Below are 26401 nucleotides of genomic sequence, written 5' to 3' on the forward strand. Positions count from 1 at the left end.
AAGGTTTTTCATTATAGCAATAGCTATGAAGTGAAAATTCACGCTATCATTCTCATTGAATCTATTACTCAAAGAAGTTAAGAGATTTGCTCCAGTTTTTATGAACTGCTAACTATATGTCTCTTAAGTCATTAAGGTGGGGAAAGTGCTTAGTATCAAAACCAGAGGATAGCAGATATTTGATTGTAGACATTTTTCATAATGGCTTCAGTTGTCTCTAGAATGTAGCCTATGTAGAGACTGAGAAGGCAGGAGTTAGTGGGATGGCTGACAAGTTTAAGGTGGGAAGTAATGTACTGCCCAGGAATTTATTTGCTCTTGACTGGTGATAGGATAAAGATGGATGTGTTGCCTTGGATACTAGATACAGGATACTGGAATTATCCAATGAATATTTCCAAGCTGAACTTGTCCAAACATCTGAGAATCCATAGGAAAGGGAGTTGTGTCAATGATGGTCGTAGCAAGCTACTGTACAGTTATAACTTAGCTGTCCTGAATACTACCGTAATAAACATGAAAATGCATGGGTGTCTTAAGGATGGTGATTTCCTTTCCTTCGGATATACACAGTGAGACAGATAACACAGTGGGCCTAATTTTATGTTTGTTAGGAACCTCCATGGTTTTCCGGCTCAATGAAGAATGGGCATTCTGTTGTTCATGGAGGTTTTCTAATTGACATCTCCATAAAGCTCCTGTCTCCACATTCTCCAGCTCTTGTTAATTTAGTAATAACTATTCTGAATGGGGCAATGACATTTCATTATGTCTTGGTTTTCATTTCCCTGTGGCCGACTCCACTAAACATTGTTACCTATCTATGGGCCATTCCCCTTATTTCTCTTCAGAAAAAGCTATTTGGATCATTTGTTCATTTTAATTAGGCTGCTTGATGTTTTGGTTAATTTTGAGTCCTATTTATTAAGTTAACATCAGCGTCAGTTAGGCAGGCAGTAACCGTGTATTGCCTTTCATGTTGCTTTGTCCTGTTGATTGTTCCCACACTGTGCAGATTTTGAGTTTGATGCAATCCCACTTAGCTGCTTACAGCTGTGTTTCCTGTGCCATTGGAATAATATATATATAATATAAATATTATTTATATATATATTATATTATATATATAAATATTTTAAGTCATTGCTTATTCCAGTGTCTTATGCATTTTATCTATATCTCATTCTAGTAGTTTCAGAGTTTTGGGTGTTCTGTGTAGGCCTTTTATCCATTGCAGGTTCTTATAGTACAGGATGAGAGGTATGGGATCAAATACTAATATCTACCCATGAATAATTTTCCCAGCACAATTTAATATAGACATCATCTTTCCTGTGATTTTAGTTTTGTTTGCTTTTGATGAGTCAGTTGGCTGTGGATCAGGTGGGTTTATTTTATTTTATTTTGGTCTCTATGCTGTTTCGATGATCTGAGTGTTCTTCTGAAAACAATAGCATACTGCTTTGGTTATATTTCTCTGTGACGTGTTTTGAAATCATGTATTGTGATCTCTCCAGTTCTGTTTCTTCATTTTTCTCTGGCTTTTTTGGGGTGTCTTTGTGTTCCTATGTCTATTTTAGGTCTCCCTGTCTGCCATTCTGTGAAGACTATCATTGCAACATTGAATTTGTAAATTGTTTAGGTAGTACAGACATTTTAATAAAATCATATTATCCAACCCATGAATGTATGTGAGTGGGTGTAGTTCCATTTTTTTTGTCGTTTCAATGTATTTAATTTTTAGAGATTTATTTCTTTTATGTGTCTATAGGAATGTTTGCCTGAAAGTAAGCACACCATGTGAGCATAGTGCTCATGGAGTCCGGAAGAGGGCATTAGATCCCCGGGGGAACTATGATTCATAGTTGCTATCCACCACGTGGGCAATGGGAATTGAAACCCAAAGAGCGGCAAGTGCTCTTCACTGCTGACCTATCACTCCAGCCCCATCATTTCTGTTGATTAATATAAAACCTTCCTTTCTTCTTCTTTCCTAACTTCTCTGACAAAGATTTTCTACGATGTGGAATAAGTGAGCTAAGAGTTGACATCCTTGTCTTATCCCGAATGGTAGAGGAAATGATTTCCCCATTCGGTATGATGCTGGAGGTATGTATTTTGATTATGTTTATCATAAGCTTTAGTGTACTGAGATTAAATCCTTTCATGGCTAATTCATTCAGAACTTTATTCATGAAGGAAAGTCATCTTAAGCTTTTTCTATGCCTATTTAAAATAATACAAATTTCTATGTTCATTTCTGCTTATATGGCAGCTACATTTATTTTGTGTATGGAAATTTTTAATATAAATCCCATTGGTCATAATGAATAAACATTTAACTGTGCTATGAGATTCAATTTGTAAAGTTTTTTTTGTTGTTGTTGTTGTTGTTGGGGATTTTGCATTTATTTCATTGGAGATGTTTATCAGTGTTTTGCTGTATCATTTCTGGTCTGGCAAGAGCAGAAAAATTGTTTAGAAGTTTTATGGAGTGCTGGCTCTTCCTTCTTCTAATCTTTTGGCCCGAATGGATAGACTGTCACTGGAGATTGTTTTGTTTTGTTTTTTGATATATTTGTGTTAGTGGCTTCTTCAAATCTAGTCTGGGTAAACAGAAATTTCAGGGAACTCACCACCCTTTCACCCTTCTCATCTGAGGTTCCAGAAAGCCTGCCTTCTGCACTTCATTTTTACAGCCTTATACTTGCTTTATAGATTCTATCTGGGTGGGGCTTTGCTGTGCTTCGTGGAATAAAACGATAAAGAACACTTAATTCATCTATCTGATGCAATTGTTCTTAAAGGATAGTTTTCTATTTTACTTAGGACTTGCATTTACTAAGACCTGTTCATCAGCCTTTTGATAGCCAAGGATCCATTCTCAGGCATCCAAATCCATGAGTTGGTATTTTTTACTTTCTCTACCTAGTTGATGTGTTTTTGTAAAGGCTTGTCAGTTTAAATTTTTTTTAAATAATCTACACTTGACTTTTTATTTTATTGTAGGCAGACTTGCCCTTTTTAACTTCTAAAATTATGTTTCATGTATTTATTTTGTCAATTTATTTTATTTTTGTTGTTTGAAGTAAACGAGTCTAAAATCACTCATGAAACAGCCTCACTTCCAAGACTACACAGCACAGAGTTTTCATTATCAGTCATTTAAAAATAATTTATAATATATTTCTCTAACTCGTGAGACATTGTTGTCTCATGAGTCATGACTCATGAGACATTTGACTTCTGAAAATTTAGGGTTTCCAAAGATCCCTTGTTTAAATAAAATTTGATTGTATTTTTGTTGTGTTCTGAGGACATCTTTTATAACAGTTCTGTTTCTGGAGATATATGAGGCAGGTCAATCCTCACATGAAGACCTTGATGTAGGATCTATGTTCTTTGAAAAAATGTTACTTTTCTGTGGCCAACACACTATTGCTATGTAATAATTAGCTTACATTAGTTGCCTAGTTGATAGCCTTATTCAAATGTTCTGTAATTGTGCTGTTCATATTCTCCCTGGTCAGTCTACTAAAATTTTAGGAACAGCAAATAAGTTGAATACTATTATTAAGCAGTTTCCCCTTAGTTTAGTTATATTGTATTTTGAGCTTAATTACTAAGCATATAATTTGAGGATTCTGATGTCTTCGAGGTGAATTGATTTATAAGAAATATCTGTTTCTATTTTTTTGGAATAATTTGAAGAGAATTGAAGTTAGCTCTTCTCTGAGGGTAGAATCCTGCGCTGAAACCATCTGGCCCTGGGCTGTATTTGGAAGGGAGAATTTTGATAACTACTTCTACTTCCTTGTGGGATATAGGACTATTCAGTCTTTCTACCTGATCTTGATTTAATTTTGGTGAGTAGAATCTATCAAGAAAATTGTCCATTTCACTTAGATTTTTAAATTTTGTGGCATATAGGCTTTTGTAGTAAGACCTAATGATTGTTTGGATTTCCTCAGTGTCTGTTATGTCCCTCTTTTCATTTCTGATTTTACTGATTTGGACAGTTTCTCTCTGCCTTTTACTTAGATTGGCTAAGGGCTTGTCTATCTTTGTTGATTTTCTCAGAAGCAGGACAGGAGCCTACCATAGAGGGCCTCTAAAAGACTCTACCTAGCAATGTATCAAAGCAGATGCTGAAACTCTTAACCAAACGTTGGTCAGAGCGGAGAAAATCATATGAAAGAAGGGGGATTTAGTAAGACCTGGAAAGGACAGGAGCTCCACAAGAACCAAATATATCTGGGCACAGGGGACTTTTCTGAGACTGATTTTCCAACCAAGGACTATGCACGGATATAACCTAGAACCTCTGCTCAGATGTAGCCCATGGCAGCTCACTATCCAAGTTGGCTCCCTAGTAAGTGGAACAGGGACTTTCTCTGACATCAACTCAGTGGCTGGCTCTTTGACCTCCCTCCCACCTCCCACCCCCACCAAGGGAAGAGCAGCCTTGCCAGGCCACAGAGGAAGACAATGCAGCCAGTCCTGATGAGACCTGATAAACTAGGGTCATATGAAAGGGGAGGAGGACTTCCCCTATCAGTAGACTTAGAGAGGGGCAGGGAAGAGATGAGGAAGGGAGAGTGGGGATTGGGAGAGAATGAGAGAAGGGGATACAGCTGGGATACAAAGTAAATAAACTGTAATTAATATAAAAAATAAAAATTTGGAAGAAAAAAAGGAAATATCTGTATTTTTGCTGTAGTATGCTAGAGACACTTGTAGAAATATTTATCTAAACACCAGGTTTCTCATTAAGCATGGTTGAATAGTAAGAATTTATCTTGGGGTTCAAAGTAGTCATCTTTCAACTATCTGCAAAATTTGTGTACCATCAATTTAATCTGCCCTTTTACAGCTTATTTATTTTTTGATGCAGTATGGAAACACACTATTTTTCCATTTTGTGTGTGGGGGGGTGTACACTTGATTCCTTTGGGGTGTCCAAAATTCATAATCACTAGGATAATTATATTTATCAAAATAAGAAAGAAAAAATACCGATTTATGATGTTTCTACAGACTTGTAGGAGAGCTATATAAAGTTTTGTATTCCTCTGTGAAAAGCAAGATTGTCCTTTGAAATTGTGCAATAACTTCCCTTTCTGTCCCTTACTCCTTCCAGCCTTAATAGAACTTTCATCCACAGTGTAAGTCAGTTTAATAATTAAATGCCTAAAGTCTATTTTTTTTATCTTTAGTCTTGGCATTGATTATAGCTTGTATGTGTTATTTGTAAACAATGTTTCCATGTTTGGTTTATTCTCACTGTCTCAAATTTGTCATTTACTGGTGTATTTCAATTTACTGGTAACATTGCTGTCTAGATTTGTTATTTGAGTTGCTTTGTCTTTGTTTTAGATTTAGGTATTTATTCTCTGTATGTGTTCTCACATGTGTGTGTGTGTGTGTGCCTACCACAACACATATTATTGAGGTCAGAGAGCAACTTGGACAAAGTCCATTCTCTCCTTCTGTCACATAAGTGTGGGAATCACTCCTTGGCTGTCATGCTTAGCAGCAAGCTTTTTACCTCATGAGCCATCTCACTGGCCCAGTTTTCATATTTCTTATTTCATATCTATATATACCTCTCATACAAGACTTGTCTCTGCCCTTCATGCCCTTGTTCTCCACCTGTCCTTCCTTCTATTAAATTTAAATTGTTCTCACAGTAGTCAGTGGTCATATATACCTATTAAGCAAAGGACTTAAATGAAATACAAATTAAAAATTACATACTGTACTTATAGAAACCATAGTTTAATGCTCAGTGGCCTTTGGTGAGAAGCCAGTGTGCCACTTAGTGGAGATGGAAATCTCACAGTAGATCTCTGCCATCTTAAAAAAATCCTGGTACATACAATGAACCAAGGCTTTTGAATCACTGCAGTTACAAACATAATTTCTGCTTTTATTTTGTGTTTGATCACAGAACTTGATTTTAGGACATATGAAGTTTATCCAGACATCTGATTAGTCTTCTTCTTAGGCTTTTTATGGTACAACATGGGTTTCTTATTCTTATTAATTTATTTAGAAGTCTTCCTGATGTTTTATGTAATTTTATCTGTAAGAGATAATACAATGTAAATATTATGTAGGTATCGTCTTGAGGGAATATAACAAAGTCAAATATACATATTTGATATTGATGTAATTTTCCTGCTCTTGTCCCTGCCACCTATTCCTCTTTCCCCATTGTGTCATTTCCCTTGTGTTCCTGTTCCCTTGTTTCCTGGGTCCTGCTGCCTGCCCCACACTTATTCTTTTAAGCCCTTTCTCCATCTGTGGATTATGTTCTAAGTTTGCTGGGTTCTCCTTACACTCTGCTTAATTAGATATTTCTAACCCTTTGGAGCAAGGATCTATGTCTGAGAGAGAACACTCAGTCTTTGTCTTTCAGAGTCCAGGATCCCACACTTAATGTACAGAAGCTTCAAGCTCTGATAAAGTTAAATTTCTGCAGCCTTAAATGCCCCCAGAATACTTTTCAAGTAACCCCTATAATCTCATGAGTCTGATTAGATACAAAATCCTAACTTTTAAATTTTTTCCTCCAAGATATTAATGAAAATTTCTGCTTTGTGAAATAATATTCACCTCTTCATTAATATTGTAAATCCCAGAGGCTATATATTTCCTTAAACACTCTTTTCAATATTTTTCTTTATTTTACTTTGGTTTCATACTTGCAGAATTTAAATTGACTTGGTAACAATAATATCCTGCATATTAACACATTCTTTTAATAATATGGCTTTACTTAGGAGCAAATATTTATGTCTTTTAAAGCTTATTCATATTCTATATAGAAGAAATTTTAAAATGTCTTTCAGACTAAATTAGGAGTAGACAAAGAGCCCCCATACAATGTATCAATTGAATTCAGCATCAAGGCAAGGATTCTTCTTTTGGGAAAGGCTCCTGAGTACCTTCTTGACCCATCTCTGAGTTTATTTATTTATTTAAAAATGCATCCTTGGAAGATACCTCCTCATTGATTTTCAGCAAGCAAAGGTCCCCCCTGGAATAACCACAGCCCCATTGGTTTGGTAAGAGCTCTGCACTCTGTTGCATTTCCTGAATAAAGCACAGTTTTTGTGCTTGTAACAAGATTCCAGTGGAGCTGATTCAGAGTGGAACACCCCCATGATTGCTCATGGGACCTTGTCCTTCATTTCTGTGTCCTTCACTCCACTTAGTTCACTGGCTGTATTTCCCCAGTTACCCATGCTAGAGTTAGGATGAAGTTTTATTTCTTTCTCAAATGATATAATCAAATTACAATACTTCCTATATGTTTTACAGTAATTCTGAATAAGATTTGAGTAACTATATTTTAATTAGTTTTATCAACTATATTTTATTTTAAGTTTTTTGCCCTATATTTATGTGTGTGTGTCTGTATGTCTGTGTCTTTGTTTGTATCAGAAGAGGAAGTCTTTTGGATATTGTGGACACAATAAAGAAACTACATGGAGCCTGACCCTTGATGCCATCCTAATTATTACAAGAATCTTAGAATCTTTTTCTTCTGACACTGTGGGTGTTCAATAAAATTTGTGGTAAATCAGTTAAGTTACTAACACTGATGCAGAGATATTGAAATAAAATTAGACTGTACAATATCTGTTCTGAGAGAGAGAGAGAGAGAGAGAGAGAGAGAGAGAAAGAAAGAATGATCCCTGAAGATATAGTCTTTTATACTTAAAAGAGCACAAATATCAAAATATTAAATATAGATGCACAGTTTTTACAAGTTTTACATATATCTAAATATGTAGAAACTAAATGTGAGAATATGGCTGTAAAAATATTCTGTGACTATTTCTTCCTTGTATTGACTGTTTTTGAGGACTTTACTGTAGGCCCTGACTTTTTCTTTGTGTAGTATATAGTTTCAGGACAAGAATAAACCTGAATTCTGTCATACCAGCGATTTGCTGGTGACCAGTGAGTGTTTTTACCGTGGTGCACATGCATTTATTCTCTTCATAGCCAAATTTACCTTGATCTTTCTGTGGAGTGGAACCTTAAAACAACAGAAGGAAGGGGAGGAAAACCTCCACAATCAGTGGATTTAGAGAGGGGCAGGGACGAGATGAGGAAAGGAGGATGGGATTGGGAGGGATTAAGGGAGGGGGCTACAACTGGGATACAAAATTAATAAACTGTAACCAATATAAAAAAAAAAACAACCCTTTTTTGGTAGAAGCCTACTTATGCCACCCCAGCTAGAATTCTTCCTTTTTATGTCTCCTTTTATGTTTTAAGAAGAAAAATTCTAGACCACACAGCTCGTGTGGCTTCTGTGGTGATAGCCTGTTGCATGCAACCTTAAAGACTGAGCGAGTCTCAGGGAAAGATGCATGGTCTACAGAGAAACTGAAGAACTCAAAACTTCTATTTCTGCATCATCTCCACTTGCAATACAGCAAGTGCCATAGGTCAAGAAGCCATGACTGGCAAATATGCACATGAAAAATTCTTTACAGCCATGCCCTGAGGGATTCCACACTGAAAGCATACACTCCTCTCAAAGCAGTCCAGAATCCTAATAATGTGAAATGCTGGTGTTGTAATATTACTTAGAAAAATTTGATGCCTATATTGATGCCTACATTACATGATGAATATTTTCCAAGTTGATTGTTTTGGGCACATGAAGGAATTTTTATGTTGCTTTCTTATTTAATATCACTCCAAACAGAGTCAATGACAAATATAGATAAGAGTAAAGGTATACTCATACCCTAAATAAGTATAAATTATCGAAAAAAAATACAATAAGTCTAAGGAGGAATAAATAAAAAGTAATTATATGTAAGTCTTTCAAGTATTTCTTTGTGCTTATTTTTTTGTGGGAGGTAGTATTGTCAATTTTTTTATATTCATATTCTCTGTATTTCAGACTCGCTATTTCTGATGTTCATAATTTCTGGAACTAAAATATCTATTCAATGGGCGTTAAGCATGTTGAAAATAATGACTGTACAGTGATACAAAATGTAGAATTGCTGTGACTAAACTTTACAGATGAAAGAAAGAAACTCTTTACATTTACTCTGTGCTATGAATATCACAGCTACTGTCTGGACTCCCAATTCCTGGAATTCAGTTCAACTGGAAATATTTACTCTCATGCCCATAATCCCAGTGCTGAAGTTAAGGAAGGAGGATCATGAGTTGTTGCATCCTGGTCTATGTAGGGAAACACTAACTCAACAAAGACACAAGAAGGGGTCTTCACTTCTGCCCTTACTCTTAGCAGTGCATAGTTAATGAAGAAAGGGATGGGTGGTGGATGCTCTATTCTAAGCTCTCTGTTAGAGAGAGAGTATGGCTCAATTTCCAAATGAGTGCGATTCAAGTGCGGATCATGAATGGAGCCCCTGACTGCATTCACAGTGTCCGTAGGCCACCAGGGTGGCCTAGAATCTAGGCAGAAGATATAGAGAGCTCTTCTAACTTTGTCAAACAGCGAGGACATCCTGGAAAGTTTCCGGTTCCTCTGATGCACTGTGTGTTCCAACTTTTCTTCCGTGGTTTTCCTGTCTTTCATCATAGCTATTTATATTCTCACTTTATGGCAGTACCGTGCATTGGCTGCCTTTACTTGTCTTTCCTGTTTAATTAATTTTTTTTTTTCTGGGTAGTGAGTGTTGCTCATAAACATGCAACATTGTGTGTTTGATACTTCAGGCGGCTCATCTGGCCTGGCTTTACAGTTTCTGAATTTTCCAATTTTTTTCAACTTTTTTCTTTTTCTTTGTGTTATGAAGGCTTTTTTTTTCTTAAATTTTTATATGGATAACGTGTGTGCACATTTAATGAAGCGTGACAAATACAAATACAGAAAAGCTACTCAAAACAAACCTCTTTGCTTTGCTTGCTTATAGCGAACCACTTCACTGAACATGCCATACTTTTGCCAGGAGTGTGACTTTTATTAAGGGTCCTAGTATCTCTCGGGAAAACCATTTTTCCTTTATAAGTGATGTGAAAATTTAACTCAATATTTACATGATAATGTCGCTGAGGAGTTTCTTCCTCCTTTTTTTCTGGTAAATATTCTCTCTGTGCATCCTTGTAGCCATTAATCTCCCTTTTAGCAATTATTTCATCTTTATATTTATTTACATTAAGAGTCACAACCAGGCTGGACAGCATGAAAAGAGGGTTCAACATTTTTTCCCTAATATCAACATGGTGAACAAAGTTTTGTAAACATTTATGTTGGAGAACTATGGAAAATAACCAATTAACCATAACTGCACAATATGTTAAGCTTTAAAGACAGCCTTTTGTTAGTTGACACAGTGAGTATTACTCATCTCAATAATAAATTATGGGGGGTGAGAAGTAATTTTAGAAGTTGATCTTCAATTGGAATGATTTTACTTCAGCAACATAAAGTTCTTGAACGTCTATAAATGTTACAGATAAAATAGAATTTGTTCATTTAACACTATAGTATTACATGTGTTTTCTGTGAAAATTTGTTTCTCATGATATAAATCCAAAGTCATCATTCCGCAGAGCCTCAAACCAAGGAGAAACTCTAATCTGGTATAGAAGCTCTAACTGAGACTTAGACTTGGCAAAAGAGAAGGAAACTGACTAGAGATATGAAGAAAAATTCTAAAAGCCTACCAAAGTGGAAATAAAGGAACAATCAAAGAAGGCCTGTGGGTGTGAGATGTAAAATCACTAAATATTCCAGATCTGCATCCTTCTTAAATGTATGTGACATAAGAACATGCACAGAATGGCCGTCTTATTGGCCACGTTCAGCAATAGTCTTCTTCCTGACAAACCATTAATGTATATAATATATACCATCTACCTTTCCTGATAAGCAGAATGCCTTTCTATATATTTTGTTTTATGTTTCCTTTGCATGCTTCTTAGAAAACCCCCAGTGTTAATAAGAAGCAGCTCTAACAAACCACCAGAATAATCAAATAACAAAGAGTAAAATATCTATAGATTGGATGTTTTAGTCCATAGTGAGTTGGCCATGTTGCTTTGAGCCAAGAGTTTATGGTGGCGAGAACATAGCCATTCACCTCATCGTTGAGGTGCAAAGGGGAGAACAAGGAGAGGACCAGGATCTCCCAATGCCTTTAAATAGGACTTCAATGACCTGACTGCTTCTCCTTTGGCTCCACCTCTTTTTTATTTTTCTTAATTACAGTTTATTCACTTTGTATCTGAGCTGTAGCCCCCTCCTCCATTCCCTCCCAATGCCCCCTCCCTCCTTCTTCTTCTCGATGCCCCTCCCCTAGTCCAATGATAGGGGAGGTCCTACTCACCTTCCATCTGACCCTAGTCTATTAGGTCCCATCAGGACTGACTTCATTGTCTTCCTCTGTGGACTGGTAAGGCTGCTCTCCCCTCAGGTGGAGGTGATCAAAGAGCCAGCCCATGAGTTCATGTCAGGAACTGTCCCTGTTCCTATTACTGGGGAACTCTCTTGGAGACTGAGCTGCCATAGGCTAAATCTGTGCAGGGATTCTAGGTTATCTCCATGCATGGTCCTTGTTTGGAGTATTAATCTCACAAAAGACCCCTGTGCTCAGATTTTTTTTGGTTCTGTTGCTCTCCTTGGGGAGTTCCTGTCCCCTTCAGGTCTTTCTATCTCCCCCTTCTTTCATAAAATTCCCTGCACTTTGCCCAAAGTTTTGCTAAGAGTCTCACCGTACGTTTTGATACCCTGCTGGGTAGAGTCTTTCAGAGGCCCTCTCTGATAGGTTCTCATCCTATTCTCTGTTTTCTCCCTCTTCTGATGGCCGTCCCATTTACCTCTTTTAAAGTTGCACCCTAGCTTATCATGTCTCCTCCGACCTGAACTGACTGCATTGTCCTCTGTGGCTTGGCAAGGCTGCTCCTCCATCCAGGGGAGGGGGTCAAAGAGCTAGCCACTGAATTCAGGGCATAGGAGATGAGGGAGGGAGGGTGAGATTGGGAGGGGAAGAGGGAGAGGCTATACCTGGGATCCAAAGTGAATAAACTGTAATTAATATAAAAAATAAAAATTTAATTAAAAAAGTTGTACCCTTCCCAAAAGCGCCAAAGCCTTTACTCCATAGGCCATTGAGAACATTTAACATTCAAATTATAAAACCTTCCTTGCCAGGCTAAACATTATGAGTTTTATCTCATTTTATACATGAATTAATCTGAAGTTGATCAGAATGCTTAAACGGTTTGCATCAGGCTAAAAGTTGGCTGTTGGCAACAGGACTGCTGATCCTTCCTGAGTGTGGTGATCTCTCTGACACAAACATTTCCTTCTTCTGTCTTCCTATTTCTTGTCAGCATCTTTGTAGCATGGTTTCCTCTTAAATTCCTTTTTTCTGCCCATTGACTCCTCAGCTTTTTGGTGGATCTACTCAGTATTACTACTACCATGAAAGATTTTAAAAAGTCTTGCTGAAGCTGGATCCGGAAGGTCCCATGCCATTTATAGTCACAAACAACACACATGTCCCAGCAAGTTACCATAGCAACTAAAGAGTGTAGAAGGTCAGTTCAGTGGCATGCATGGACTTACACAGGGTGGGAGTGCTCTCTCTTAAGTCAAAACACTTGTGTTTGAATGGAAGCTTTCTCTAAGATAAACATCACAACTTTTGCTGCCCAGCGGCTGACACTTCCTTTCTTAAAAGTTATTGGGACATCAAGGGGAGGCCGATAACCACAAACATCTTCTTCTTTTTCTTTCTTTTTACTTAGGTGAATGTGTGAACTTCCTAAAACTGTCTTTCCCATTATGGTTACAGAACTAGAATGTCAACATAAGACTGAATATAGATGCTTGGTCAATCCTCCCAAAACAACTTTGAAGATAGTTCTTGTTAAGGGGCAGATGTCATAAATTCAGAGTCAAAATGAGGTTTGTAAAATACGAGGGATAGAGAGTATAAAACCATCAACTAAGTTTGTCTTCAAAGAAGCACAAGACAAAATGAAAAGTAGAAAGCAATATTTCAGCTGGAAAATGAGCAAGAACACAAGTGGTGTTGATGTGTATGAGTTCATGGAGTCACACACATCATCTGCAGCAAGCTGACTGATGCAGGAAATAAGTGCAGTAGGAGAGCTCAGGTTGATTAAACTCTAAAAAATGATGTGGTCTAAATAAATATGGCAACCACGGATGAGGCTCAAAAGCATTGCCCTAAAGGAAATGATCTATATGTGTATGTGTGTATATATGTATGTATGGTATATGCATATGTATACATATAAATATACATCCTGCAGATGCACCCTTCCAGAAATAAAGCATCAAACAAAAATTTACGTGTACACACACACACATTCTGATCCCACTCACTTACACAAAGTATTTGGTGTGGCAAATTCACAGACATGGGAACTAAAACAGAGGTTATCTGAGACTTGGAGAGTGAGTAATGAGGAGTTACTGTTTACTGGCTAAAGGACACTTTGAGAAGATTGTCAGGGACTAGGAACTGAGAGAGGTCATAGCTGCATGGTGTGAATGTAGCTAAAGCCACTGAATCAAATATCAAATGTTATAGGCTATTTGTATTTTATGACACTGACTTATGTTGCTGAAGCAGGGGTGTAGAGAAGGAGGCTTGATGGCTATGCAATCAAAACTTCCAGCTCACCTCATATACGGTGGTCAGAACTGTACCCATCTCATCACTACCTCGTCAGGAATCTTTCACTGCTGATACCGTTTGCACTAGACCAAACCTGAGCCAGCCTCCAGCTCTCACTGCCAGGGATTCCTGAAGGACTCAAACTCAATATCCTGTTCACCACTATAGACAATTCTGTTTGCTGCTTTATCCCTGGAAGGATGCATCTGGAGAGCAGATCCTCAGACACAGCTGCAATTATTACAAGTTTGGGAAAGAGGATATGGAATACATTTTAAGTGCTGTAATAGCAGAGGTACTCAACCAAGAGGCTCAATGTGGGTCTGGTCCAAGAACAGGAAGATGTGAGAGATAGATATTAAGAAGGAAAGTAGCTGCTGCTGTGATTTTTTTCAGTTATGACTTTCATGAATCTTGGTGATTAAAATGAACGATGCTTAGGTAGCACTAAGCCCATTGGGGCTTGCTCTTGTGGCATGAGCTGTGACTGAACCATGTGGCCAGCTGATAGTCATCCCTGGCTAATTCCTGACAGGTAGCCACACTGAAAAAGATTCACTGAAATAAAAATGGGATGATATCCATGAACTTCACTTAGAAAACTGCCTGGAGCTGAGATAAAGCATCTCTCAGGACACAAAATATCAAGCTCTTCAGGCTGGGCATTTGACACTGACTTTCCTGTGACCCTACTCTTTACCAGTCCTCAGTTTGAAAAGTATCAGTTCAAGTGGACAGTCCTTTGACTTACTGCTGACACGTTGGCGGTATTCTGGATCTAGATAAGAACCACCATGTTCCAAGTCATTCAGGTAATGGAACAGTGCAGAGGTTCATGTCACTATCTTTGTGTAATCGACCACTTTTCACCAACTTATATCTTTATCTATTCTTTTGTTTCCTGTTTCTGCTTTCTGTTTGTGTGTGTGAGTTGTGATAAACTGTACGATGTGGGCACTGTCTTTATTTTAATTGTCATTTTGTTAGCTTCTACTAGGTACACCTTTAGATGTAAACTTCTATATTAACTCACTTCAAAGCAGCCTTGCTTTCCTTCCCAACCCCAGTTAAAACTGTGGCGAAAGCTGAGAATACACAGAGACATTCCCGCCAGTCATCTTTTTAACATTAGCTGAGCATGTTTAGAGTCATTTCTGTATGTCATCATTATGAGTTAAACAGTATGTTCAAGGAGCTCTTGTCATTTGATTTTTAAATATATGTTCTATTACCTTGAGCTAAGCACTAACCAAAAATGTGTCTGTCATCTTCTTTATGTAGTGATGACATTAAGCTGAGCATTCCCTGGGAAACAGTCAACACCCAACTACTTTTTGATGTCATTGTGAATAGAAATTATAAATAAAATCCTCATACTTCCTTTGTTTGGAGTGTGGAGTTACTGCTTTAGATACAACTCCAGACTCTCCTTACGTGCTGTAGGAATAAATGTTTATTCTTTAATTTCTTGGTTTAACTTGTGTTGGGCTTTGTGGTCACGAAGATGCATGCTCCTTGAAGGAGATTACAGTTTGATTAGAGAAAAAAAAGACTTATCCCTCCTGGAAAAAGCATACTTCTTGAGGATACAATTGTCCTCAGATACTATAGACTTTGGGCTCCAACTTGACACCCATGTAGGTTTTGCTCCATAGTCAAACATGGAGTGTGGCTAGTTAAAGCCTTCACCAAGGCATACTGAGCCCCCTTCCTCATGCTTCCCAAGCTTGCTTTCTCACCTGCCATCATGCCAACAGTAACATGAAAACATTTCAAAATCAATTTGCTAATAATCCTTCTTAGAATCTGCTCATCCAGTAACCCAAACTTTAACACAAGGAAATTCTAGAGGACAATGTATGATTGTCTGTCACTGTGTGAATTTTGTCCTTAAAATTAGCCAAAAAGAACTATAAAAGATCATCCTGAGTGAGCTATCTCAGAAACAGAAAGACACACATGGTATATACTCATTCATAAGTGGATATTAGACATATAATATAGGACAATCTTACTAAAATCTGAACACCTAAAAAAGCTAAGCAAGAGGGAGGACCCTGGGTAAGATGTTTAATCTTCATTCAGAAAGGCAAATGGGATAGACATAGAAGAAGGTAAAAACAAAGAACAAGACAGGATTCTACCACAGAGGGCCTCTGAAAGACTCTACCCAGCAGGGTATTAAAGTAGATGCTGAGACTCATAGCCAAACTTTGGGCAGAGTGCAGGGAATCTTATGAAAGAAGGGGGAGATAGAAAGACCTGGAAGGATCTGGAGATCCACAGGGAGAACAACAGAACAAAAAGTCTTGTCCTAGGGATGTTTTCTGAGACTGACACTCCAACCAAGGACTGTTCATGGAGATAACGTAAACCCCTGCACAGAGGTAGCCCGTGGCAGCTCAGTCTCCTAATGGGCATCCTAATAAGGGGAACAGGGGCTGTCTTTGACATGAACTCAGTGGCTGGCTCTTTGATTACCTCTCCCTGAGGGGGAAGCAGGCTTACCAGGCCATAGAGGAAGACTATGACAGACAGTCCTAATGAGACCTGATAGGCTAGGGTGAGATGGAAGGGGAGGAGGTCCTCCAATATCAGAGAACTAGAGAAGAAGCATGGGAGGACATGAGGGAGACAGGATGGGATTGGGAGGAGACAAGGGTAGGCTACAGCTGGGATACAAAGTGAATAAATTGTAGTAAATAAAAAATTATATTTAAAAAGTTAACCAATGGCTGAGAAGCTATACTACATTAATTTTGGCAGTAAACAGGTTTTCAAAAGGATTATCACTGCCAAATGGGCAAGTATGATGGGCAGTAACAAAATAAATCAAAATTAAGGAAGTAACTTGACAACATAAAATCAGAAACTGTAAAAACAAACAGAAGTTCTCCAAACCCACTAAGGAGTCAGACAAACCGCAGTGAGGAGAGGGTATGTGGGATAAATGAAGGGACTAGCTATTGGTAATCTCAAGCACATTGGTTGTGGTACAAAATTTTTAAAAAGAAAGCACACAGTGTGTGTGTGTGTGTGTGTGTGTGTGTGTGTGTGTGTGTGTGTGTGTAGTGTGTGTGTGTGTGTTAGAGAGAGAAAGAGAGAGAGAGAGGTCAGTCCCACATGCTTAGAGCTTTTTAGATGCATTAAGAACTTTTGAACTATTTGGTCAATGAAGGACAAAGTAGCATCATTTACTAAACCACAGTATGTTCAAACACCGCTCTTTGTGAGTATAAAACTTAGTTCTATCTCCAGGCATAAAAAGCAGCTACTTGAAAGATCTTGGTTCATGATATTTAATTTTTCAACATTATGAAAAATAAAGTGAGGGCTGGTGAGATGGTTCAGAAGGTAATGGTGATTGCAGACCAAGCCTGGTGACCTGAGTTCAATCCATGGACCTCATATAAAGATGGATGGAAAGAACCGACTGACCTCACTAAATTATCCTCTGAGCTACACATGCATACATGCATGGGTGTGTGAACACACACACATCACACAGGCATTACACAATGTGGGGTCAGTGAGATAGCTCAGTTGGCTGGGGTCACCATGCCTGGCATGTCATTGTTTGGAGTAAATCTGGCCTGGGAAAGAGTTATTAAGACAAGGGGAAAAACAAACAAACAAACAAACAAGCAAGCAAACAAAAACATCATGGCTTTAAAGGTTACTCAGAAGCAGATTAAGACTTCATAGGAAATAAGAATGCATTCCCAGGTCAGGAGAAAGTGTTTGAGTTTATGGTCTTATCCTTGAGACTCAACCATACTTGAGGAGCTCCATAGTTAAGAAACTCCCACATGGGAAGAAAGCCTCCCATGATGAGAGTTGATAGCTGGGCACTAGAATTATAGAACATAAAGTCTGCTCAAGATACAGAAAGACTGTCGGGGCAAGTGATGTTGGCGATAAATACAACACAGGTATAAAAGAAAATGCCACCATGATAATAAAAGAGCATGCATCTTGGTAATGGCAAAGCTGATTCACTCATTAGAATGACTGTAATTTCACATGAGAGAAGACCCAACTCGACCCTGCTTGGACAACAAGGAAAATTTATTGATTGTACAAGAAGTCCCAGCAAAATGTGGACCCAGTTCAACAATTGTTAAACTACCAGTTCAGTAACATCTTAGGAAGTTCAGCCGAATTTTGTTTATCTTTCTGCTCTATCTTGTCCACATCATCCTTGACTTCAGATCACAGCACAGCTGCAGCAGTACCAGATGTCAACAACCAGAAGAAAGGATTAATGGGAAAATATTCCTCAGAAATTTCCCAACATACCTCCTCCCTCAGCTCACAGGGACAAAATGGGGAGTTACCCATTCGGTTACAAATTGCTGGCAAGGAAATTGTAATTGTTGTGAGTGGGTAAGCATAACATGTATGGGGTTATTCCAATTGTTCTAAAAATGGACAGCTAGATGAAATCAAAATTCTTAAAGCAAGGCAGTGGCTGTCTGGTACCCAGCCTACCATATTTGTTCTACCATCTGTCATGGAAGCCGAAGGTACGGGCAGTATGATTCTGTTGTTGAAAAACCATCTGATTATTTTTTTAATCCAGAAATCTAGATGTTCATGCAAGATCTCACAATTTAAAACTTATTTCTAATAAAAAAAAAAACAGTTTTTTTTAAAGACTCGTGTGGTCAACATCTTTGATTTATACCAAATAAAACACATCTGCATTCCAAACCCGGTCAACAGGTCAACAGCTTGTAACTTCTGGTTGATGTTCATTTCTTTAACAGAAACATTCTCTATTTAGAAAGGGAAGCTTGCTTCCAACATGCAGTAGTTGGCATACAAATATCTGTGGCTAAACTTTTTAATAAACATATTTTACTGGATCATAGAAAACTCTCAAAATAGCAAAGTTAATAAATGCTTTAGAATAAAGGGTAGCAAAGACATATAGGACAGGAAGTGCTGACATGATTTTTTTTTAATTGAATGCTCTAATTTGATAAGAGACAGGAATCAAGACATTGCCACTTATTTAATAATGAACGCACTCCCCCCCCAATGTCTTATGATTTTGTTTTGTTCTGTCCTGTTTTATTTTCATTAGAGCATGTATCAGTCCCTTCCAAATGAGAAAATTAAGGTCTTCAAAATATTTGAGCAGTTAGCCAGCATCAGAGTAAAAAAAGGGGGAATCCAGCTAATTAAAGTTAATAGTTTATACATTCCTTTAGCCATCTTCCTAGGAGTATGGAATTAAATTAGCACAAAGATTCTCAAAGGTCTATCTTTCTTGAAAGTTTCAATCTCTTCAAAATAGAGCACAAACTAGGAGATGTTAACCTCTGAGTGTCGAGAATGATAGGAAGTACTATAAGTACTAATAAGGAAGTACTCATATCTCTTTTCCATCGAGGCTTCCACTCTGATCATCTGATCATCCACCCTGGCTTAGCTGTTGCTTCAGACCTTTGCATTTGAGTCCCTTAAAGAAAGAAAAACGTCTCAGATGATCAAAGCGTACTAAAAAATAATTTAGCTAAATAGATAGATGTAAGGTGAAGCTAAATTAAAAGAATTCAATGAAACCCTACTCTCTATAAGTTGTTTAATATATCAGCAATGAAGAATTAGAAGCAGCAGAAGGTCGGGATAGAAGGTGAGACGGCTCTTACCATCTGGAATTCAAATACTGGTGATAGTAATTAGCAGAAAGAAGACAGAGGCAGGAGTTGGGGGAATCGGAAAGTGGTCCACGCAAGTAGCCTAGCAAGAGGATAAGGCGCACGGGGAGTTGTGGATGTAGGGAAGCTGTCTGAAGGATGTTGCATCAACTCCCATCATCCTTGTACACTGCTATGAGAAAATGAGGAGCTGGGGTCACCACGACTTCGTAGCAGAGAAATTTTCAGTCTCCCTTTTCTTAGCTGTGGAGAAAACTCAGAATCAAGGCATTTATGCCAGTCTCTGCCCCACAGTAAACACATTAGATGACACGGTCAGGGCTTTTCTCCTTGGCAGCAGGGGTGAAAAAGAAGACAATAATGGTTTCATTATAGATCATTTATGGGGGTGCAAAAGTAGGTTTATTTTTAAAATAGGAAAAAGAGAAGCACTTTTTTGTTACTAAGATAAAACAGAAAAATAAGTCAGTCAGTAGGAATGACAGGTTTTCCCCATTGTAGCCAAGCTTACTTCCTTCATGAAATCACTGCCCACCTCTTCACCACTCACTTAAGTGCTATGCAATTTCCAGGGATCAGTTCATACTCCAAGTACACAGCTAACAGTGTTCTGCTTCACTAACTCTATTCATGTTGACATCACAATGATTTTTCATTAGCATCTCAAACTTTGGCACAAATACTATTTGAGGAGCTACATACACCAGGAATATGTGACTTGTTTGCTCACTAAGTTATGGAACATCTTGAAAAAAGGAACTTTAGCTCTTCCTTTTCTACCTACAGCAGAGGGCTGGGCATGAGGAACTACTGCCTTTTACTTAAAAAAATAAAATAAAACACTTTACTATTATTTCAGATTCCCTTTGTATGTCAGACTTTCCATGCTTTACCCCTTACAAAAATAACAATATTTTAATAAATATCCAATTTTATATATTCGAGAATGAGCATCCAGAAACAATTCTTTGGAAGACTTTTACCTTATACAATAGATATATTACTTCTCAATGGTTATAAAATAAAAGAACTAATTTTTTTAATAATAAAGATTCAGTAGTGAAGTGAAATCACTACAGAAGGAGGTTCCCCAGAACAAGTGTGCTTTGATGATGTTGGATTAGCCTCAGGAGAATTGATAGAGAGACGGTGGATTAGAGCTAGTAGACAGAAAATCCATCAGTGACCATCTGATACTTACGAGGAAACAGGAATTGGAGGTGGTGGGAAATTCGGCTTTGTGATTAGCTGGTAAGAAGATAAAAGGAAAATCAGCTTGGAGTAGGTTCTTCAAGAGCTGTATGCATACTGAAAATGTTTAACTCATTTCCAGGGGCAGTGACTTTACAAACTCACCCACGAGGGCATTTTTAAACCCATGAGTTTGATGCTTTCAGTTAGTTCCAAGGATATAATCTAGACAAGAACAGAGTATCAACAGCTGTGTGACAATAAGGGTTACTGCGGACTTAATTTTGTGCATCCGCACACATCATGTGTTAAAGCCCTAAACTCCAGTGTGATGCTTAGTTTTGGGGTATTCACACCTTGAGTGCGGAGTTGTCAGAATTGAATTAATGTCCTTAAGTGAAAAGATATAAAGAGATTATTGTATCTCTCCTTCCCTAAACTTCTCCACTCCCCCTTTCTTCTCTTTAGTTTCCTTTCCCCTCAATTAAGAAACCAGGATGCAGCCCTCACTGGACACCAGTAACTCCCAGCCCCTCAATCTTAGAATTCCCAGTCTCAGGAATGGGCAGAAATAAAGGTTTAATCTATCTAGCCTGTGCTATTTTTACTGCATCAACCTAGGCCAAACATGGATTCTACATAGCAGATGAACTGTGCTGCTTGGTACTTGCCAACTAAATACAAACGTAGATGTCTCTGGGAAGAGAAAATCCCTGTAAATAAAATGCCTCTATAGGACTGGCCTGTAATAGGCAGGCCTGTGGAACACCATCTTGATCAATGATTGATGTGGGAGGAGCCAGCCCACTATGGGCAGTGCCACCCCTGGGCAGCTAGTCCTGAGTTGTATAAGAAAGCAGGCTGAGCAAGCCAGGGAAAGCAGTCCAGTTAGCAGCACTCTTCCATTACTTCAGCTGCAGTTCCTGCCATGACTTGGACAGAAACACGCCCTTTTCTCCCCACGTTGATGTTGGTCAAGATGTTTCAGCTCAGCAATAGAAACCCCAACTAAAGATGTGAATAGTCTACATTATTGGCATTCAGCTTTAGCGTCTCAGTTTAGGAATAAGTTCAGAAGTAAAATCATAGAAGGGTATATCCCCACATTTAGCACTTTAAAGAAGCTTTGTGGAAGACTTTAAATTAGGCATACAAATCTCAGCACTCTTATGATTCAGTAGTAGAGCCCTGTGGGTTATGTCAGTCAAGAACATTTCCTTGAGATTGGAATGGGTGGAAGAGAAGAGAAGTTGCTAACTCACGACATCAGGTGGAGGCTCGCTCTCCTCAGTGGGCACCTCAGACACGTGGAGCTTCTTCATCTGACTCATCTAAAACGAAGGAGCCAAACTTTACCATGAAACCACCAGTTGCCTCAGCACAGTTCTCAGGGAAGCAACACTTTCTCAGCCCATATGATGAGGATGAAGCTGACGCCCTGAGATAAGTAAGGAAGGAGCGAACACAGCAGCCCAGTTGGACCGTTTATAGGATTTCCTCAGGGTTACCAGGGATAACTTCCGTCACGAACATCAGCACTGATGCAGTGCTATCAACCTACTTCAGCTGAAAGCCCTAAACACAGAAGACATGACAAGGGCTGTAGGTGTCAGACACATTACATAATATTGCATGGTTGAACATACAAATATACATATCATGTTATGTGTAGAGAAATTTACCAGGAGTAAGAATAAACTTAGAGGCAAAACTGACAGAATGAAAGGGAGGAGGGAAAGGGATATGGATGAGAGGGGGGAACAGAAGAGGGGAGAGAGGAAGAAAAGAAGAAGACTTTATTCTTTTTGTATTTTATGAGTCCTTAATGCACATCTTTTTGTTTTGTTTTGTTTTTTAGGTTTCTTTTTCTGTTAACAAAACATGAGGGGAAGTTGACTGAATGTGTGGGCTCAGAACTCACAATCCTTGCAATTTGCTGATGTGAGGTAGATTTCTAAGCACTGCTATGCACAAACGAGAGACATATGGCTACAATGTAAGAAGGGGGTAAATCATAAACTCAGGTCTCCACAAAAAAACAGTACAAACTGGAATTCACCTCCTGGGGTTGAACCGCCTTCACCTTTTGGGGTTTACACTTCTGCTTGTATAGCCTGGCATCGGTGGCGGATGGTGGCCTGTAAGGAAAAACGTGTGAACTGAACAGCACCTTCAGCACGCCATGGATACTCAACAGAGGACAGACAATTTCCTTTGTCCACAGGGCCATGCTCTGTTACCACTGTTCCTTCTGCCCCAGATCATCCCTGGGTGCTTAGCTGCAAGTTAACTACCATTATCTTATGATTAATAACCATCACTAGACATTTCCTTTTTGTTTCTTGGCAAAACCCTGATCCTTAAGAACGATGGTGTTAAGTTAATGTTTATCTATACCATGACATTTAACTACTTTTGATTCATTAAGTATTTACTTAAGAGTTGTTTTGTATGAATAAGTCCCACCAAAATAAGTCAGTCTTAGAAAGTGATGAAAACAGATCTTGTTTGAAAATGATGTTTGCAAAAGAAAGGATCTGCTTGCCAACCAAGCCTGAGCTACTCACTTTGGTAGAAAGCAAAGGCCTTTCTTAACATTTGTGTTTTCCCCACACTCATTAAAAGTGAATTCCATAACCAGTAGCTTCATGAAGTCCTCTCACAGATTCAATGAGATGATGATTAAAAAAAGACCCTACACTGTGTCCACTCTTTCAATCACTAAATGTGTTCTATTCTCATGTGAAAATATTTAACAAGGACCAATATCACTCTGGGCATTAATTACAAAAATAGCCACTCACAGGAGGAAAGGACAATCTTGCTATGAAAGATTGTCCAGTCAAAGGGATACCTAGTATCTGGTCCATGAAAAACAGACCTGTATGTTTTTTTTTTCCAATATTTGAAGAAAATTAAACCCGAAGGATTAATAGACTCCAGTGTCAAGTTAGAGGTTAAAGGACCCCCAAAGCACATGAAGGCTTACCTCTGAACTCTCTTCTGCTTCCTTCTAGCACTTTGGTGCCAGATCGCTATAGCAACTACCACAAATATGACTGCCAGGGGGAAGAGCACGCCAACCACAATGGAGAAGTCTACAACAGAGAGCACAGGAACGCTGTTGAGGACTGAGAAGCTTGCCTAACTTTGGTCTGTCTCCTTTCCTCTTCAATTCCTTCCTTCCCTCCATCTTTTCCTCTCCCTCTCCCTCCTTCCTTTCCTCCCTGCTTTTCCTTCTTTCCTCCCTTTCTTTCTCATTCCTTTCCCTCCCATACTTTTTCCCTTTACTTTCCATTTCAGAAAAGAGACAGCCATGTAGCCCAGGCTGGCCTTATACTCATTATGTAGCCCAGGCTGGTCTCAAACTTACTGTGATTCTCCTGCCTCAAATTCCCATGTAACAGAATTACAATGAAATGTCATTTCACCTGGTTTGACATTTTTATTTGTCACAAATTTTAGCTAGCTTTTACCAAATAAACCTGGCTTCCTGGAAAGTCTCTCATAACTAGGTACCATGTGACCTGCCACCTCGTTCCCCCATATCCACTTGCCCACTGTGAAGGACCATATCCTCAAAACTGTAAGCCAGAGAAAGCCCTTCCTTCCATATGACACTTACCAAATATTTTGTCAGAGAATCAAGAAAACTAGCAGAGTTGGTTTAAAAAAAATGTTGTTGATCATGATTGTGGTGCTAATGTTTATAAAGAGCAAGTAAAAGAGAAATTCATAGGAAACCTTTCATAGGAAGTGGATTAAATGTCTTCTTCCTGAGAACTCTGAGAAGGAAGAAGGGTAGCTTCAGTAACAGGAGAGTGAAGGCTGGAAGACTACATGAAGATATGGGGGTTAAGGAGTATGGTAAAACAGGAACAATGGCATTTTAAATCCAGCCTTAGAGTGAAATAAGAAAGAAATTAAAACCTTGAGATGCTGTTGCTCCTACTAACAAACAGCTGAGGCATGAGTAAAAAGCTGATCGAGAGAATACTCAAGCTTCGCCTTTGTTCTTTACCCATTGGCCTAAGTAATAAATTCAACCTGGATCCTTTGCAATCTCATGTGTTTATTTCCCTTAGAGTCATCTGAAACCACCAGAGACCAGAAGGTACACACGTCTGAAGAACAATGTAGTCACTGCTTTTGGTACACAGTTTAGCAATCCAGTTACAAGAATAACAGTTCCAAAACTGCAAGAAAAGCTTACAGGTGTGGACAGATAACACACAAGCAGAGGCAGACATTCCAGAAAGCAGAATTCAAGATAGGAGAATGGTCTTTATTCAAATACCTAATTCTCTTCAACTTGCATAAAATTATTATTCAGTGAAGTCAAAGGAAAATAAAACTCTTCGGCATTTCTGCTAGATACAACTTAGCTTCAGAATTAGGGTGAGTGGCTACATTTGAACTAACATTAGAATAATAGAATAAGTATTTTAAAAACACCATTTCAAAGGACACAAATGGAATAGTGTTTACAAACACTTCAAGTCTCAGAGAACAAAGTTGTGGCTTGGGGTTAAAACAAACAGATAGTGAATGTGCAGTTTAAGATAGAAATTATTAAACAGCAAGTATAGCTTCTTCTATTGTTGATAACAGCAGTCTTGAACAGCATACACCATGAAGCTTTTACAAAACAACTCCCTCAATCCATGAAAGTACTAAAGAATAGGGAAAAATTGTAGCCATTAATGTAGTCATAAGTATTTAGAAAAACTTAAAGGAAGGAGAGCTATCTTTCTTTAATGGTGTGAGCCCTAGAAGGTCAACATGCCCCAGGGTAGGCCTACCTCCATTCACAGGACTAGATGGGGAAGAAGAGAAGAAGGTGGAAATGCCTGTAAGTTGGGTGGGTAGAGAAGTAAGGGTTGGGAGGTAAAACTGGGAAGAGCTTGGAGAGAGGAGCAAATACAATCAAAATGTGTTGTATGGGAGTCTCAGCATATTAACACAAATATAATTTAAAGAAAATACAGAGAAAAAAATGATCCTAGAAAGAAGGTTCAGCTGTAGCTTTATGAGAAAGCACTTGCCTAGCATGCACAAAGTCCTGGGTGTAATCTCCAGGACTGACAAGAAAAAAAGAGAAGCAGGAGGAAGAGGAGGAGGACAAGTTTATAGACACAGAAAAGCAGAGAGAGCAAAGGAAACAAGAGTAAACCCTAAGAGGAACTGTGCTTTGGATGACAATGGTGTCTCAATAAAGATGTACTGACTGTAAAACACCTCACTCTACAGTGGGGGTTCAAGAATGTAAGAAAACCTCTGTATGTTGTGCTCAATGGGACTGTATATATAAAACTATTCTAAAAGCAAAATCTACTTAAATAAAGAGAAGTGGAAATTTTTAGGAGAACAATAAAAGAATACATACCCTCCAAATTAATAAAAGGAAACATGGTTAATAAAGTGGCCAGTTGGTTAATTGGCCCAACTTGAGACCTACTCTACGGTAGAGAGCCAGCCCCTGACACTAATAGTGATACTCTGCTATGCATTCAGACAAGAGCCTAACTTGACTGTGGTCTGGGAGTAAGTCTCTAGGCAACAGCCAATCGGCACAGATGCTGAGACTTGCAGCAAAGCTTTGGGTAGAACTCTGGGGGTCCTGTGGAAGTGTTGGGGGAAAGATGGAAGAACCTGGATGGGGATATGAATCCCAACCTGGAAACAACCCTGATGTCCCTCAGTGGAGGGATGGATACAGAAATTGTGGTACATTTACACAATGGAACACTACTCAGCAATTAAAAACAAGGAAATCATGAAATTTGCAGGTAAATGGTGGGAACTAGAAAAGATCATTCTGAGTGAGATATCCCAGAAACAGAAAGACACACATGGTATATATTCACTTATAAGTGGATACTAGATATA

General features: G+C 38.5%; 1 protein-coding gene and 1 long non-coding RNA gene across 2 annotated transcripts in view; one reads left to right on the forward strand and one right to left on the reverse strand.

The window, feature by feature from the left end:
- The window catches only part of LOC110562215 (disintegrin and metalloproteinase domain-containing protein 28), a 99015-nt gene that overhangs the window by 25690 nt on the left and 46924 nt on the right, over positions 1–26401 (reverse strand). Inside the window, exons 19-22 of the mRNA XM_060391372.1 lie at positions 23502–23610; positions 22572–22650; positions 21775–21843; positions 20523–20569 (exon numbers count right to left, since the gene is read on the reverse strand). Of these exons, the coding sequence (XP_060247355.1) occupies positions 20523–20569; positions 21775–21843; positions 22572–22650; positions 23502–23610 (304 nt within the window). The remainder of the gene's footprint in view (positions 1–20522; positions 20570–21774; positions 21844–22571; positions 22651–23501; positions 23611–26401) is intronic.
- On the forward strand, positions 1923–24569 carry LOC132656498 (uncharacterized). The gene is made up of 2 exons (XR_009594245.1): positions 1923–2109; positions 23530–24569. It is a non-coding gene; the product is annotated as an uncharacterized LOC132656498 (long non-coding RNA).

The sequence above is a fragment of the Meriones unguiculatus genome, chromosome 9, assembly GCF_030254825.1.
Source record: "Meriones unguiculatus strain TT.TT164.6M chromosome 9, Bangor_MerUng_6.1, whole genome shotgun sequence".
Lineage (NCBI taxonomy): Eukaryota > Metazoa > Chordata > Mammalia > Rodentia > Muridae > Meriones > Meriones unguiculatus.